Consider the following 15,462-nt stretch of genomic DNA (forward strand, 5'->3'; position numbering starts at 1 on the left):
TATATATATATATATATATATATATGTTGAAGTAGTGCTACTCTTAGTTGAGTGCAATTTATCGGTACTCTACCCGCCTCTGCTCGCAACATGAAACGCATAAAGGAAGAACATGTCCGGACCTGTTGAGGTGTTGTGTGCGCCCTTCGGGGGTCATGTGTGATAAGTCCCGGTGGCAGATCTGACAGAAGAAGAGGCCTCCGTCCTCCAGGTCCACGATCTGGGCCTCGGCCGCCTCCCTGTCCAGCTCCCGCTGCAACCGCAGGGCCAGCGCCTCGTCACTCTCTGGGGGCTCAGAGCGGGGATCGGAGCGGGGCGACGCCGCCTTGTCTGAGGACAGATGTGGGTCACAGTAAAACTGCTAAATAAAACCCAACTCCTAAAAGGAGAACAAACAGCATCAAGTGGCTCTTTGGACTGTCCACAATTATTTTGAAAGACTTATAAATGATAAAGAAAAAACTGACGTTTTAGAAATAGATGTTTTTTTTTTGTTTTGTTTTGTTTTCTTGTTTTTTTAGGGAATAATCTAATTGAATTTCAACAACAGAATGACACTACAAGTATTAGTCATTTTACTTAAATCTATCTATTACTGTTAGGCTAGAAACTATTTGCAAATGCCAACTTCCCCATACAAGAAAGTTTTATCCTTTTCTTATTTTAAAACAAAAATATTAACAGTTGTTTAAAAATTACAACAGAATTTCTGTAGTAAAAATAAATGTGTGTAGTATTTGTGCTTATAAGGCAGTTATAGTGTAGCTGGACTGAGGGCAAAAATGGCTTTGGGTGTCATTGAATAGTAAAGGTTGCAGACCCAATGTTCTAGCAGGACACAGTTTGCTTAGATCAATGCACGTGTTAGAATGGCCCAGTTAAAGTCTAGACCTAAATCTGAATAAAACTGCACACCACACACTGAGAAAAGCATCTAAAAATCAGCACCATTTCCATAACTTACATGGCGATGTTTGGGTTGGGATAATCGTTGCATTGCCTGCTTTCTGATGCTGTACAGTCAGAGTACAGACGTCCTTCTTTGCTGGCCCGATTCTGTTACTGTGCGTCATCTTCTGCGGACTGGCTCTCTTAAACTCCTGCATCCTGAGAAGAACTTTGTCTTTTGCCCTCAGGTTTGCGTCAGCTGGAGGAACAGCAGAAGACTGAACAGCATCCCCTGAGTCACACCCAGTTCTTCCACAGACCACCTCCGACCCAGTGGCTGAAAACCCGGACAGAGAATCCCCATCCTGCTTATCAACCGTTCTCTTGTCTCCCCGGGTTGCTTGGCTGGAGCTCTGCTGTTCTTCTGCCTTCTTGCTCGGTCTGGCTGGTTCTTTCTTGCGGACGCGCTTCAGCAATCTGGAGCAGAGGTCCACAAAATCCAGCTCGGAATCGTCCATGGCGATGTCATTAGTGTTGCATTAAAGGAGGCAAAGCAGCACGGTTCCAGCTGTCATCCCCAACCCGCAAACACAGACAGGTTAGGCAGGGAAACCGGAATGAAAACCCATTTCCTCACCTGCGAACGGAGGGGAAACAAGGTCCTTAAACACAACACGACAGACAGCAGTTGGTATGCTAGCTGTTTGTGCTAATCAAAAACTTACTGAGATTTGCTGTTAGGGCCCTCATTGCCTCAACACTCTCTCGCTGATGTCACGAATGTTTATTTTTACGTAACGTTGCTTGACAAACAACAGAAAGACCCGGAGAAATTGTTTATGTTTCAAAACGTTTTACCAAAACCGCTCCATTCCTAGCTTCCGGTCACGTGATAATTAACCAATAAACAGGGATTATTCAGACGACGTCTTCGCTGACGTCACTTACTGTCAAAAAACGTAACGTAATATTAAGTATATTTTAATATAATAAATACAGAGTTTCCGACGACAGATTTTCTGACTTGGACAAGAACCTCAAATTCTGTAGCTACACTGGCTTTTGTACTCTGCTGAATTAATGTTTCCAGCTTTATTTTGCGTTCATAATAAAAATATTTAATTCACTATGAATACAATAATTCCTCCACTAGAAAAGGAAGTAAAAAAATAAAATAAAATAAAATCTAGACCTCCAACCGTGAGCGAAACCTTCTGAGCATTGCTGTGTAAAATGACATATTGTGTTAGAAATTAAGGAGGTTCAAATATGGGTTCGGGGTTTTTGATATGGGCAACATTAGAAAGGAAAATCCTCTGTTGAGCCCTGAACATTTTATTTTATTTTTATTTTATTTTATGCACGTAACTACAAAAAAGTCGCCGTAGTAACCAACGAGTGTCGTGACGGCGCCCCCTCCGGGCGCTGAAAATATGGAGCTAAGTTTAGTTTATGCCCTTTGTCTTTTGAAAATTGGTTCTTGGATATGCTTTGGTGAGTATTTTCTGATATAATTTGTTTAATCTGAAATATTCAAGTATGTCTAAAATAATGTAAAGCACAAAAACCTAAAAGGAGCACGTGCAGATTGTTAAGCTAATTTTCAAAGAACAGAAAATTGGTCACAAATGAACAATTTTACAGAAAGAACATGTGCAAGCCGCAAGCTAGTAATAATAAAATAACTGCGTTACTAATTAACTCATTTTATCGTTTAGTGCCATAAAGCCTTCGGCTGTTGGCTCTATTCAGCAATATTTAATAGTATGTTTATGATTCTCATAGTGATGGGAATTGCGGCTGTTTTTTCGAGATCCAGATAATTTGGCTCATTCCCCCATAAGAACCGGCTCTTTCTTAGCTCCTAACGGCTCTTCATCATTAATGTTGCGGCAGTACCATGACTAGACAAATTGATAATCGGTAGTTTATTAACCCTGAAAGGCAATTCCTCTTATCAGTAGTGTATACTTTATGCCACTGGTCCCAGACTGCATTCCTCAAGGGCCGTGTCCAGTAACTAGATGTCTCTGCTTCAGCACACCTGGCTTCAATATTAGCTCATATATATATATATATATATATATATATATATATATATATTTTTTTTTTTGTCAGTACTTAATTTTGATTAGATTGCTGCTGTAAAATAGAACAAGTATGGGAACACGTTTGTTTTTTTTATCACAAATTGACATTGCAATTCAATCCTGACAAAGTGGGCTAACTTTGGTGCAAGATTAGTTTTCTCCTATACTGCTTTTAGCAAGAAGATGGAAATAAAAGTCAAAGAAATGAGGGTAGTGGTACAGAGTTACAACATGGCTGCTGTTAAACTTAACATCCAATCCCTGCAGCTGCGGGGGAAGAACCACAGACCTCCGGACTCGTCCTCCTGCAGAAGTGGGCCCTCAGCCTTAAGCCAACCTGAGATGATACTTGTAAAACTTTGCATTGATAGAAAGTTTAGTGAAAGGAAAATGTGTGGATGTGCAAGTTAACTTCTTCGTAATAGTTTAAATGTTGATTAAAGAAAATAAAATTCCGATAAACTGAATTAAAAAGACTTGGAATACGTCACAGCATATAGTAAACATGAGTTCACTTTTGGACGTCGATTGTTTTTAAATGCATCTGTAAATTAAATATGGAGGAGTTGAGCATTTACACACACGAGGCTAAACTCTGAAGGCAAAAAATATAAATGTATATTATTGAGTATACAGGAATGCAGATGTTTAGGCTTAGAAAGGGGAAAAAAGGCAATGCTTAGGTACTAGAAGATTCGATATGGGTTATGTGGCCCATGTTGATGCTAAAGGACAGAAAAGTTATACTGAAATGAACGACACACACCAACAGTAAAAGTATTGCCTCATTCAGTCAACAGAGTACTGGTGTTCTTCTGTTGCACACAGTTTATTTAACAATATGGTATATAAGTAAGAAATGAATCTTTTACCAGTTTATACAGTGATTTCATTCTCTCTTCCTTATATTTATAGTATTTTTGCTTAATAGCTTGATTTACAATAGGAGAAAAAGGAAATCCCCCCCCAAATTCAAGTGTTTGTGAGAGGAACGAAGGTTGATGACAATTAAGCTTTCCTTACGGTGAATCTCAAATGTTGCCCTTTCACCCCTTGATAGCTCACAACTTTAGTGTAAAACTTGGGGCTTTTGGGAATCATTTGAGATCGTTTTCTACAAAACAACCTGTTATAATTCCACCTCAGCTTAGGGGGCTGGTCTCTTTTTCACACTCTCTTTACACTTTACATTTGTATGACAAGGAAAAAAAAAAACAACAAAAAAAAGGTATGACAATTTTCTTCTTCTTTTAGTCAAACCCAACAACTTTCTACACCAGCAGAATTTTTTTTTTCCAATTTGAGATTGAAGTCTGCAGTCCTCTGTGAAAACTCATTCAGAGCAGTGTTCCTATTAGTGACTGTGAGGGTCTGTGCATCAGCGTCTTCATGTGCGCCTGCATGCATGCCAGCGAATACGCAGCCTGCCGCAGGCCAGCTCCTACTTTGATACGACCGAGTGCTCTTCATAAACACGCGCACAACGAAAAGTCAAAATCAAAAAAGGGAGCCACTGCCGTCCCTGAATGCATCGTCTCACAGTAATGGTACAATACTAGATTACAATTGCCAGGAATGACAGCTCGCGAAGAAAAAAAACAAACCTGTCCCGATTCCCAGACAAAAAAAAAAAAAAAAATTTGTACAGTTTTTAACACAAAACCGCATTATTTTCTTTTTTTCAAAAAAGAAAAAAAAAATTAAACGGTACAAAATAAAAGATATGAATGGTATAATGCAATTTTACATTTTCTTAAAAAAAGAAAGAAAGAAAAAAAAAAGGCATGAAATCATACCACAAATGAAAATAAACTGAGTACGGAACACATTTGGTCTCAACCAAAAATATATTCTTTGTGATTTAATTTTATTTTAAGAAGAAAACTTGCAAATCCCTCAAACATTTTAAGGAAAAAACAAAAGAAAAACAAACCAGACGCTTGGGGTTTAGGAAACTATTACATTCCCAAGAACAGTTTGTATCTTGACCGAGTTCGTTTTTAGTCACCTCCCGCCCTCCCCATCCCCCAAAAACAGCTGAAACTTTTTACATGTCAGTACAAAACGAAAAGGTTCCCAATTTTAGAAAGAACGAACGAAGCCCTCAGGTGGGGTGAAGAGTCCGAGGGGGAAACTGGGGAGTAGAGGTGAGGGGCACTGGGAGAGAAAAGAGTTCTTTTTTGCTCCCAGTTACAAAATGCTACAACCCCTCCACGAACCTCTCCAGCGTGTCCCCCGTGGCGTCCCCCACCAGCCCCAAGTCGCTGCTCAGTCCCCCCCTGTTGGGCGTGTTGAGCTGCGGCAGCATGGCGCTTTGCTCCGGCGTCCCCAGGTGTCCCTGCTCCAGCGACTGCAGCGGGCCGCCCAGCACCGGGTGGGGCGACCCCGAGTGCGGCAGGGCCGGGTGCTGCGGCGAGGGCTGCGGTTGGTTTTGGACTTGCGGCGAGGGGCTGGAATGCGGCGGCGGCTGTTGCTGCTGCGCCGGCGACTGGACGGGCGCCGGGGAGCGGACCTGGTTGCCGAGGGCGTTGGCCAATCCCGGCTGGGCAGAGAGGTGGGCGGCACCCTGAGCTTGGCCGGCCAGCAGGTGGGTCTGGGGGCTAATGGGGCTTGGGTGGGCCGGGGAGCCCATCTGCTGCTTGAGGACGGCCTGCTGCTGCTGCTGGGGGTGCTGTGCCTGCTGCTGTTGCTGCTGCTGCATGCGCTGATGCAGCAGGCTCTGAGTGGAGTCCATGCTCATCCCGGGCTGGGCCATCTGGGCCATGGGTGGGAGCTGACCCATAGTTACGCCCCCAGCCCCAGCAGCGCCCGCCTGCTGCATGGCTATCTGCTGCTGCTGTTGCTGCTGTTGCTGCTGCATGCGGATGTGGGAGTACATCGCAGGAGTTCCCTGCGGCTGATTGGGAAACTGACCGAGGTGACCCTGCGGCATCACCCCTTGCTGCTGCGGCTGTTGTTGCTGCTGCTGCTGTCGCAATAGCTGCCGGCGGTAGAGGTCCTGGATCTGCGGGTTAGCGCTGTGAGCGGCGTTCATCAGCTGCCCTGCGCCCAGCTGGGCCATGCCCTGCACCGGAGCCTGCTGCGGCTGCTGAGGGGGCCTCTGCACCGGCCCGCCTTGCATGGCCATGGTCTGCATTGCCGGCATGCCGGGTTGCTGCTGCTGCGGCTGCCCAGCTTGCGGCTGCGGCTGGCTCGCATGGTACTTGGCTGTCCGCTGTTTGATGAAAGCTGCCATTAGCTGCGGGTTGGACTTCAGGATGTTGAGGACCTGCTGCTGCTGCTGCGGGGAGCTCGGGGACTTCAAGGTGCGCAGGAGGTCCTGAAGGGCGTTCGGGGGTATGGTGCCTGTTCTCTGGGGGGTTTGCGGCCGCGGACCTGGTTGCTGGGGCATCAGCATCCTCTGCTGACTCTGTTGCCCTGGCGCCATCATGGCTCGCTGGATGCTCATGGCCTGCTGCGACGTGTTCTGGTTCGGAACCACGCCTGGCTGTTGGTTCTGAGCTGGCATGGGGCCAGCGGCTGCAGGCCACTGCCCCAAAGTGGGTTGCTGCATGACCTGGGGGCCGCGGGGCCCCGCCACCATCTGCATGGTTTGAGCCATGCGCTGCTGCTGCGTCTGCTGGGGGGTCATGGGCAAGCCGTTCATGTTGACCCGGTAGTTCTGCTGGTTCTGCTGCGCCTGCGCCATCATCTCTATGTGTTGCGCCATCTTGATGGCGGCAAGAGGAGCCTGCTGCTGGCGCTGCTGAGGCGGCTGCGGGAGAGGAGACTGCTGCTGGTGCAGGGGCGAGGCGTGGGGGCCCGGCTTGCCCTGCGACACGGTCGCCTGCGGCGGGCCCGCTCGCGGCACTCCAGGGAAGGCGGGGGACATGACGCCAGCCGAGTTGGGCGTCGGCGGCTGGTTGGACAGCGGCTGCTGCGGCGTCTGAGGAGTGCTGGGCTGGGCGTGAGACGTGGGAGTGCTGGGTGCGGCGGCGGCGGGCGGAGATGGCAGCGGCATGGTCCGGCCCTGCATGGTGGCCATTCTTCTCCTCATCAACTGTGCCTGCTGCAGCCGGTGCTGCAGCTGCTGCTGTCGGAGCTTGTGTTTGATGTTCAGGCAGAACGGGACCGGACACTTGTTCTCCTGGCAATGCTTGGCGTGGTAGCAGCATAATGCGATGAGCTGCTTGCACACCGGGCAGCCCCCATTGGTTTTGCGCTTGCAGCCCTTGGTGTGCTGCACCACCCTCTTCATCTTCTGGCAGGACGGCAGAGAGCAGTTGGCGTTGCGGCACTGACACGCGTGAACCAGAGACTGGATGCAGCGCTGGATGCTCAGACGCCGGCTCTCCTGCGGGCTTTTGGAGGCTTCGCCGCTTTGGCTGTTGTTGTCGTCGTCCAGGCCGAGGCCCCACTTCACCATCTGGTGATCGTGGCCCTTCGTGTTGTAGCAACTGATGCACAGATCAAAGTCCTGAACCAGAGAACAGAACAGGTGAGTCAAGTCAAGTTTATTTATGCAGCACATTTCAGCAACAAGGCAGCTCAAAGTGCTTTACATCATATAAACGTAATACAGTAGCCAATCATGAAACAAGCAGTAAACATATTTTGTCAAATAGTATTAGCATACTATATTTTCTGCACTATAAGTAGCAGTTTGGCTCGTGCGACTAGACAAACAGTCATATTGCTTCCTCTTCGTGACACATTTCTGACTGGCTTGACTTCTGATTAACTTATAGGTCAGACAGTACAGTAATCACAATTTCTATAATTTACATTCCCATTATAAAGTCAGAAAATTGGATTTGTTTGAGGCTACCAAAATGGTGAAGTGTTAAAATTATTTGTAAAGTGCTTTGCATAGCAAAACGTTTTTAAACTAGAGGAACTTTAAACAAGTGAGTTTTTAGCCTGAATCTGAAGGAACTCAGTGTTTCAGCAATTTTGAAGTTTTCTGGAAGTTTGTTCCAGATTTGTGGTGCATAGACGTTGAATGAATGTTTGGTTCCTGTGTAGTCAGAACATCAAAACATTTTGGTTCTACGGCCATTCTGTGATTTCTAAACTAACAGAAGCATTTTAAAGTCTCTAAGTTAAGGTGGGGGGGGCACATTAACCTCAGACAAAACTCTGCTTTCAGCGAACCCTTTTGATACAAAGACGTGAAGAAACGTAAAAGAGTAACCCACCTCACACACGGTGCAGTGCCAGCGCGTCTCCACGTGGTGTTTGCACTCGTTGCAAGTGTAGACGAAGCGATCCTGTCCCTGGTTGTGCAGCTCCACCAGCATGCACATGGTGCTCCACTTGCACCTCCTCAGGGAGCTGAACTCCCAGTGCTTGTCCCTCGCCAAGGTCAGGAAGGCGTCCCGGCCGTCCATCAGGTCGCAGGAGATCAGGGGGTCCGGGTCGACGATGGGCGGCAGGGTGTTGGCCAGGGGCCCAGAGTGAAGATGGATCACAAAGAACACCTAAGAATAAAAAATCCGTAAAAGGAGGAAATCTTTTAGTCTTTTACAGAACAGTCCAGACTTGCCGTTTAAAGGCACAGCGCTGTCAGTGCTGGAGTCTTTCCTTAGTTTTGCAATGAATTTGAGTTAAATTAGGAAGTTTTTTTCAGGAATATAAAAAGGCAAATAAAATAAAAATGCAGCAAATACTAAAGATAAAAAAAAAAAAAAACATTTAAATTAGAAGGTAAGTTACGACAAAATATCACAAATTTTCTTTTCACTGAACTTTCTTGGAGACCGCTCTCTGAGCAGCCAGTTTACCACAGACCTTTTTTTCTTAAACAAACCATCCCCCAAAAGGAAATTTATAAGATGTTTACAAATCTTAAATAACAGAAAAAAATATTGAGCTGAAATGCTTACATCCAGTTCCATGGATGGTTTCAGAAGACACGTTTTTTTTTTCTGCAAAATGGCTCAAGTCCAGTCAGATTGGACAGAGAGCATTTAAGCATCGTTCTGGTTTTTCTTTATGCTTCCGTGTCGCTGGCGCTCGTCTGTCTGACTGAATCCTGTGTAAGAAAACGTTTTAAGAACAAGCTGACCTCTTTGTGCTTCTCCATGGTGGCGTACAGCTTCTGGGACAGATCGTTCGCCACGTTCGGCATCCCGGGCTTCTTCTTGTTGGCTCGACTCACGCTGCTCTTGTTTTTATTTGTCTTCTTGTTGTTCTTCTTCTTGGCGTTTTTGCTGTCACTCGGGGTTCCCTGAGGGACGACATGTAGACGTTAGAGGAATGACTTGGGTCACATACCGCCATTACTCTGTGGACTACTGATGTTCCTGGTTTGATGCATAAACTGTCACATTTTTTGGCATTTTAGGCAAAATTTTGTTCTCATTTAAAAGAAGGAAATTGTTTACTCCCATTTTATTAATATATTTGTAATATTGTATAAAAAAAAGGGCTTATATGAAGTATCTGCAGAACGTACCAAATTTCTTTTTATCCGATTAATTGTCAGAATAATCTATAGCTCAATCAATATCTAAAATAATCGTTAGCTGTAGCCCTAATTCCATCAATTCAAAAGAGAAATTTAAGTGATTTAGGTTCAAACATTTGTAAGTTTCTCACTAAAGGACGGTACCTCTGGAGTTTCCGTGGCCGCGGTGGTTTCCTCCTTCTTCCTCTCCTCTTCCTCCTGCTCCAGCTCCTTGATGCTCTCCTCCAACACGTTGGGCCAGAAGTCGCCTTCGAAGTACGGCAGCTCGTTGGCGCTGGTCAGCCGGTCCTCAGTCGCCTGTTTGAAGATGTCCTGCGGAAAAGACGTAGGAAATTTTGATCAATAATTTAAAAATTTTGACATAAAGTGCTGCCATTAACGTCGTCCTCTCCAAGAACCTTTAACCTACCTTGTAGTCGTGCAAGATCCTCTCAGCAAAAGCTTTGTCCAGCATTTTCCTGTACCACTCCTGCAGTCTCTTGGGTTTGGGGATCTTCTGCTCTGGAGGATGGCAGTGGAAGATGTAGTCGTCTCCCTCGCTGGGCGGACACGCCCAGATGTGGCCCTGCGTGTAACTTCAGAACCGCACAAGCTCACATCACTAAGCAGCTCCGGTAGGAAAGATTCTTCATTTTATCAAATAAAAAGTGTCAGACTTACCCAAGTTTTTTGACATACTCGAGGTAGCCAATGAGAATTTCATGGTACACTGCTGTTCGTAGAACTCTGGGTCGGAAGAAGTGAATACTGTCGAGGTATGATATGTAGACCCGTCTGCAACGTTGGAAAGAACGATGTCAATTTAACAGATGATGTCAATTAGAGGTGAAGATCATTTAAAATTCTCTTCAGTAATTAAATTGAAAGTGTATAATAATTTGGGTTGATTTCCAACAGAGTGATGCATTTCAAGAGTTAATTATGGCTGAGAGAGAATAAAAACCCAAACTTTAGTTTAGAAATATTTTGTATATTTGTCAGTTTGGACCGGTACCAAGCCCTGCCGGAGAATGAAAACAGCCTCTCCATAAAGCATAAAGTGCATTACGACATCCTATTAAAACGCCGCATTGATTTTAAAGTGGACCAACGCCAGCGGATGACATGATCGCCATGGCGCCGCTCCGCTCTTCTTCTAGTCTCTGGGACCTTGATGTCCAAAAGAAATAAATTAATACAAAGTTTTCTTCTGAAAACAGGATGTTTTTGATCACTAAGCAACAGCCCAGTCCTTTTTCTCTTTAGTCCAGATTTCTGGTTACGTCTGGGTCCACAAATTCCACAGAAATAAATTTTTCTATGTGTTGTCAGCCATGTGCATTTTTTTTTTTTTAAACCGTCAAAAGAGTATTGAAATATACAAGTAATATTGGTAAATGTCTTTTCAGTCACAAAAGCAGTACTAATATCTGATATTAATATTGGCCTAAATTTTCTAATAAATGCATCACTGAAAATTCAGAAAGAAACTGTTAAAATGTGTAACCCTGGGTGTAACGAATCCAAGTATATTTACTTTTAGAACCGAAACACATTAATTAATTTGGATTCATTTATATTGTATATATATATATATATATATATATATGCAAAAACAAACCAACCTAGTGTTAGGAAATGGGCACTCGGAGCCGTACTCCTGCACGTGCATGCCGAAGAAGCAAACATCCACACCATCGATCTCCTCAAATGCAAAAAGTGCTTTGGTTCTGTAGGGAAAGGTGTCGGGCATCTCACCCGTGTCCACAAACCTGGCGTGAAAGATGCATAAAGAAATATTACAAATGTACACAAATATGATGGAGATGGTGCACATTTTGCCCTCTTAGAAAGTATAATTTCATACCCTGTAACAATCATTTATACTGGGTGTCCTCTGATATATAAAGATGCTTTTTTAAAGATTTTGAATAATTGTTTATAAAATTAAGAAGCAATGTTTACTATTTTGAATTGCATATCTTGTTAAAAAAAAAGATCAAAAAGCAAATGGTGGCAAAGAAAGTGGTAAAAAAAATAAACCTTTTTAAATTCATTTTTAAATTCTGAATGCATTTATTTTATTGCTCGCTTACAAAAAATGTAATAAATTTGATGGGAGAAAATCAAAGACAAAGAATGCCATTTAAAAATAAATCAAATATTTAAAAGTCTGTTTTTATTAAAATCTAATTTGAATGTTTTAGATGATGGAAATGAAGAAATCTGGACTCTTAGCTCTATTCTTTATTATGACATAGAAAGCCCATCATTATTCATACCTTTCATGACTATATAGGAACTCTGTTAACCAGAAATACGGAAGAAGCTCCTGAAGACGTTACAATGTCACTCAGCAGCACAAAGTAGAACTGAAAGGTCAAGTGACTTTTAATCAATAAGGAGCAAACATGATTAATTAGTAAACCTGATAACAAGCTGTTCAATCAGGGATTGTGTTCCTTTCAGGGGGGAGCAGAGAGTCAGACCCAGTTTGTGCAACATGTCGGCTGTACAGCAGTTAGTCTGTCGAGTCAGAGACAAACACAACCCGTTTCTTAAACCGGCGAGGTCCACCGACCCGTTCCGAGCTCACCTGGCTTTCATGCCGGGTTTAACTTCCACCGTTTTGTCGGAGCTCGCTACCACTCGCACGAACACTTCCCCGGCCTCCGGATGGTTCTGCCTCTTCAAGTATTTATTCACACGGTCTTCTATGTACATTCCCAGTCGGGTGGACTGTAACCCTGAAGCGAAGCAGCACGTTCAAGCGACATTTTAAAACCAGCTCTGGCACTTGTTCGGATTGGAAAGGAAGGAGGGAATTTCATGGAGACTTCAAAACATTCAGACGCCACTAAAAGTAGCACAGTTATATGAAGATGTGGTCTTTAGGATTAGTGCAACAATCTGAATGGAAGTGCAGAAAGAACAGAGTAGGGTGTGCTTACTTTTAGCAGTGAACTTGTTTTCTTTCCGTGATTTTGCACTTTTCTTCAAACAGTTGTCACAGATGAATCTGAACACATTAAGAGAAAAATGTCACTTTGTTTATCTGAACACAAATAAGAGATTTAAATACAAAATTAAATAAATAAAAATACAGCAAAAATATGCAAGAAATAACTTCTCACCCTGATGGCCAAATAACCTCGTAGTGTAAAACACAGATCTGGTGCATTTTGCGTCCACAGTCTTTACATTCAACAAATCTGGACAGAAAAAAAAAAACAGAAATTAAACATCTTTAATCTGAGGATTTCATGTTTTAGATAAAAGTCCTGGATAAGTTTAGCTTCACTTCATAAAAGGTTACTAATAACTTCAGAGTCCATTGAAAAGATCGAGAATCAAATGGTCAGTTTAAGACTCATTTTGAAAAAATATATTCAGACAACTTAATATCTTTCAGATCGATGCGAGTAAAGACAAATAAAATCTGTGATTCAAATGCTTTGAAAAGTTTGCCAACATCAATAACTCACAGTAAGTTTTATGGACAGCAAATTGTTTTGTTTTTTACAATGTTAAAAAATATAAAAAAAATAAAATAAATCAGCTGAATTCCTCAGCTAGAACGAGAAAAGTAAGAACAAATAAATGCTGCTAGAGTTTTACTAAAAGAATAAAAGACGACATATAATAGAGGACAAACTCGGGGAGCACTTTGATAAGTTAAAAACACTTAATATAAAACTAAATGTTGGAAATGATCAGCAAGATCTAAACGACAGGAAAAAACAACCTAAGGTGGATGTGTGTGAAGGCAAACTTTGATTTAAATGAATTTCTCGGGAAGAGGATGTGCAGGGAAACCTCCCAAAACAGAATTTCATTGTAAAGACGGTAACTTTAGGAAAATAATGTAAGTATTTGCTCTACTTACGGTTCTGGGTCAAGAACATCATTCTTCCTGCGTTCAAACTGGTCTTTTGATATCATCCTGAAGAGTTTAGGAAAAACAGGGGCAAAAAAAACTTTATTACCATCATAATGTCTCGTAAATATAAATAATTTCTTACATTTAAACAAACTTAACATGTGAAATAACTCTGTGTTAAAGTTCTAAATCTAATTGAATGGAAATACAACAACAAAAAAACACAAACTTGAGCAGCAACAAACATGGCCGCTTCGGTGCCTGAATGAATTTAGCGTTCACTCACGTCTGCGGCTGTGCGGGATCGTCTCCTAACGTCACGCTGTCTCCCTGGATCTCGTTGAAGCATTTTTCACAGAAATGGTACCTGAAGGGGAATGAAACACATCCATGCTCTGAGTGCAACTCCAACCAAAAAAGGTCGTCGTACGGTGCGCAACGTCTTCGGAACCCCGATGATTTGATGCTCTGCAGCGTGTTTTTATGTTTTCTGACAGACAGCGGGGAATCCTGGAGCTCCCATTGAGAGTATAAATGAGCTGTGCTGCCAGAGTCTGATGCAGTCTCTCTAATGCTGCTTCTCGCTCTAAGTGAATTGTGTAAGTGAGAAGAAGGGGGGGGGAAAGGAAAAAAAAAAAAGCAAAAAAAAAGTTGTAGTTGCACTAATCATGCAGCAGGGGGAGGAAGAAATCCAAAATGTGAGCGATAATGTGCCACATCTCAGCTGCTAGGCAGCAGGTAATGATGGGCGAAGATGTTTGTAGCCTTAAACTAAGATTTTTTTTTTTTTTTTCATCGTTACAAAAGAAACAGCTAGACGGACATCTCAGTTGAACAGAACCTGGCTGTTCAAATGCCTCAATTTTATATGAAGTAAACCTGCAGATACAGGTTAGAATTTTTCGAGGTGCTTGGATTTGAGACGCACTAGAACATTCTGGGAAAAAAAGAAACACGGTGCAGGCGTACCTGTTTTGGTAGCTGTAGTAGGTGCCGCCGGTAGGTATGGTGCAGAGCTGCTTGCCATAGCAACAGAGAGTTTGAGGGGAGAACTCGTACTGCGGAAACAAAGAGCGGCTCATGAATTTATCAGCAAGCGTTTTCAGTCGGAAGCAGAAAAACTGGTCAGATTATTCAACTTTCTGACTTTTTGCCTGCAATTCTTCATATGTTGGAGGAGTGGCGCAAAGAAAAACTGTTCGTATCTAACCCTATTCATGCTGCTTTACCAATTCTCAAACAAAACACAGGGAAAACAGAGCAGCACAAATCCAATCCACATTATGTACATATGTTTCATACTGGAACAAGGCATTTTTAAAACCAACCACAAATCTGTATTTTTTCAGATTCTGTCATGTTTTGTTTGTCGTTTTCCTTTCAACTATTTAAAAACAGTCACTGCAAAGAGACAGACTTTGATGGCTTTAACGCCACACATCCTTTTTTACAACAGTTTTAATGTAAAAACTGTTGTATGACAGTGTTTTGTTTTTCCCCACACTGAAATTTATAAAAGAACAAATTTATCAACAAGTCGGATGAAAACAGAGCAAAAAGAAACTAGCATTAGCTTAGCACTTCCACAAACTTTTATAACAAAAATGTATAATGCTCTTTACATGAAAATCTCAAAGTGCTAAAAAAAAACAAGCACTCGTTTAAAATAGCAATCATAATATTGATATTTTATTAATAAAACAACAGTTCTATATCTTAAGTCTGCATTGAGTGATAGATATGTTTAAAAATTAATACTGCTGGAATGCCAGGTAGTTCTTTTTATAGTAACAAAGAAGATTTTAATGTAAAAATGACTTTATTAAGTGTGGATGACAAAAAAAATCCAGCTAACCACAGGATGAACATCCATCTTACCTTCCTCCCGCAGCAGTATCCCAGACCCTGCATGACCGGGTCGATCTCGGACTCGAAAACCTCCGCCAGCTTAGAGCAGTACTTGTAGACGCGGGACGTCTTGCGGTTGTAAAGCCAGGCGTTGTTGAACATCAGCCACACGTCGTCCACATACTGCCAGGGCTCCTGGTACTGTCCCGTGTCAAGCTTGCGCTTTATCGTGGACAGATCTATGGGGTTCTTAACTATGTCGAAGTAGTCCTAGAGTAACACGGGGAGGGAAAGAATACACGAGTCAAAATGGCGCCAGGTGCGTCCAC

At 43.0% G+C, this 15,462-nt stretch overlaps 2 protein-coding genes across 11 annotated transcripts in view; both read right to left on the reverse strand.

Annotated features, from left to right (window-relative positions):
• The window catches only part of slx4 (SLX4 structure-specific endonuclease subunit homolog (S. cerevisiae)), a 15,080-nt gene extending 13,303 nt beyond the window's left edge, over positions 1-1,777 (reverse strand). For 2 of the 3 annotated variants that reach the window (XM_015029974.1, XM_015029973.1), the window contains exons 1-4: positions 1,614-1,777; positions 974-1,525; positions 772-791; positions 123-325 (exon numbers count right to left, since the gene is read on the reverse strand). In XM_015029974.1, coding sequence (XP_014885460.1) covers positions 123-325; positions 772-791; positions 974-1,406 — 656 coding nt within the window. In that variant the 5' untranslated portion in view covers positions 1,407-1,525; positions 1,614-1,777. Of the gene's footprint in view, positions 1-122; positions 331-771; positions 792-964; positions 1,526-1,613 lie in introns of all 3 variants that reach the window. The other variant, XM_015029975.1, reaches the window with a different exon arrangement.
• A 3,168-nt stretch (positions 1,778-4,945) lies between these two features.
• The window catches only part of crebbpa (CREB binding lysine acetyltransferase a), a 36,992-nt gene continuing 26,475 nt past the window's right edge, over positions 4,946-15,462 (reverse strand). For 4 of the 8 annotated variants that reach the window (XM_015029989.1, XM_015029984.1, XM_015029983.1 and 1 more), the window contains 14 exons: positions 15,164-15,403; positions 14,255-14,343; positions 13,572-13,652; positions 13,292-13,348; positions 12,540-12,617; positions 12,357-12,424; positions 12,002-12,152; positions 11,031-11,177; positions 10,087-10,200; positions 9,836-10,001; positions 9,571-9,738; positions 9,025-9,186; positions 8,156-8,437; positions 4,946-7,434 (listed from right to left, as the gene is read on the reverse strand). In XM_015029989.1, the coding sequence (XP_014885475.1) occupies positions 5,179-7,434; positions 8,156-8,437; positions 9,025-9,186; positions 9,571-9,738; positions 9,836-10,001; positions 10,087-10,200; positions 11,031-11,177; positions 12,002-12,152; positions 12,357-12,424; positions 12,540-12,617; positions 13,292-13,348; positions 13,572-13,652; positions 14,255-14,343; positions 15,164-15,403 (4,059 nt within the window). In that variant the 3' untranslated portion in view covers positions 4,946-5,178. The remainder of the gene's footprint in view (positions 7,435-8,155; positions 8,438-9,024; positions 9,187-9,570; positions 9,739-9,835; positions 10,002-10,086; positions 10,201-11,030; positions 11,178-12,001; positions 12,153-12,356; positions 12,425-12,539; positions 12,618-13,291; positions 13,349-13,571; positions 13,653-14,254; positions 14,344-15,163; positions 15,404-15,462) is intronic. The other 4 variants (XM_015029987.1, XM_015029985.1, XM_015029988.1 and 1 more) reach the window with 4 other exon arrangements.

This window comes from Poecilia latipinna, unplaced genomic scaffold, assembly GCF_001443285.1.
Source record: "Poecilia latipinna isolate Pla-1442-1.1 unplaced genomic scaffold, P_latipinna-1.0 Scaffold169, whole genome shotgun sequence".
Taxonomy (NCBI): domain Eukaryota; kingdom Metazoa; phylum Chordata; class Actinopteri; order Cyprinodontiformes; family Poeciliidae; genus Poecilia; species Poecilia latipinna.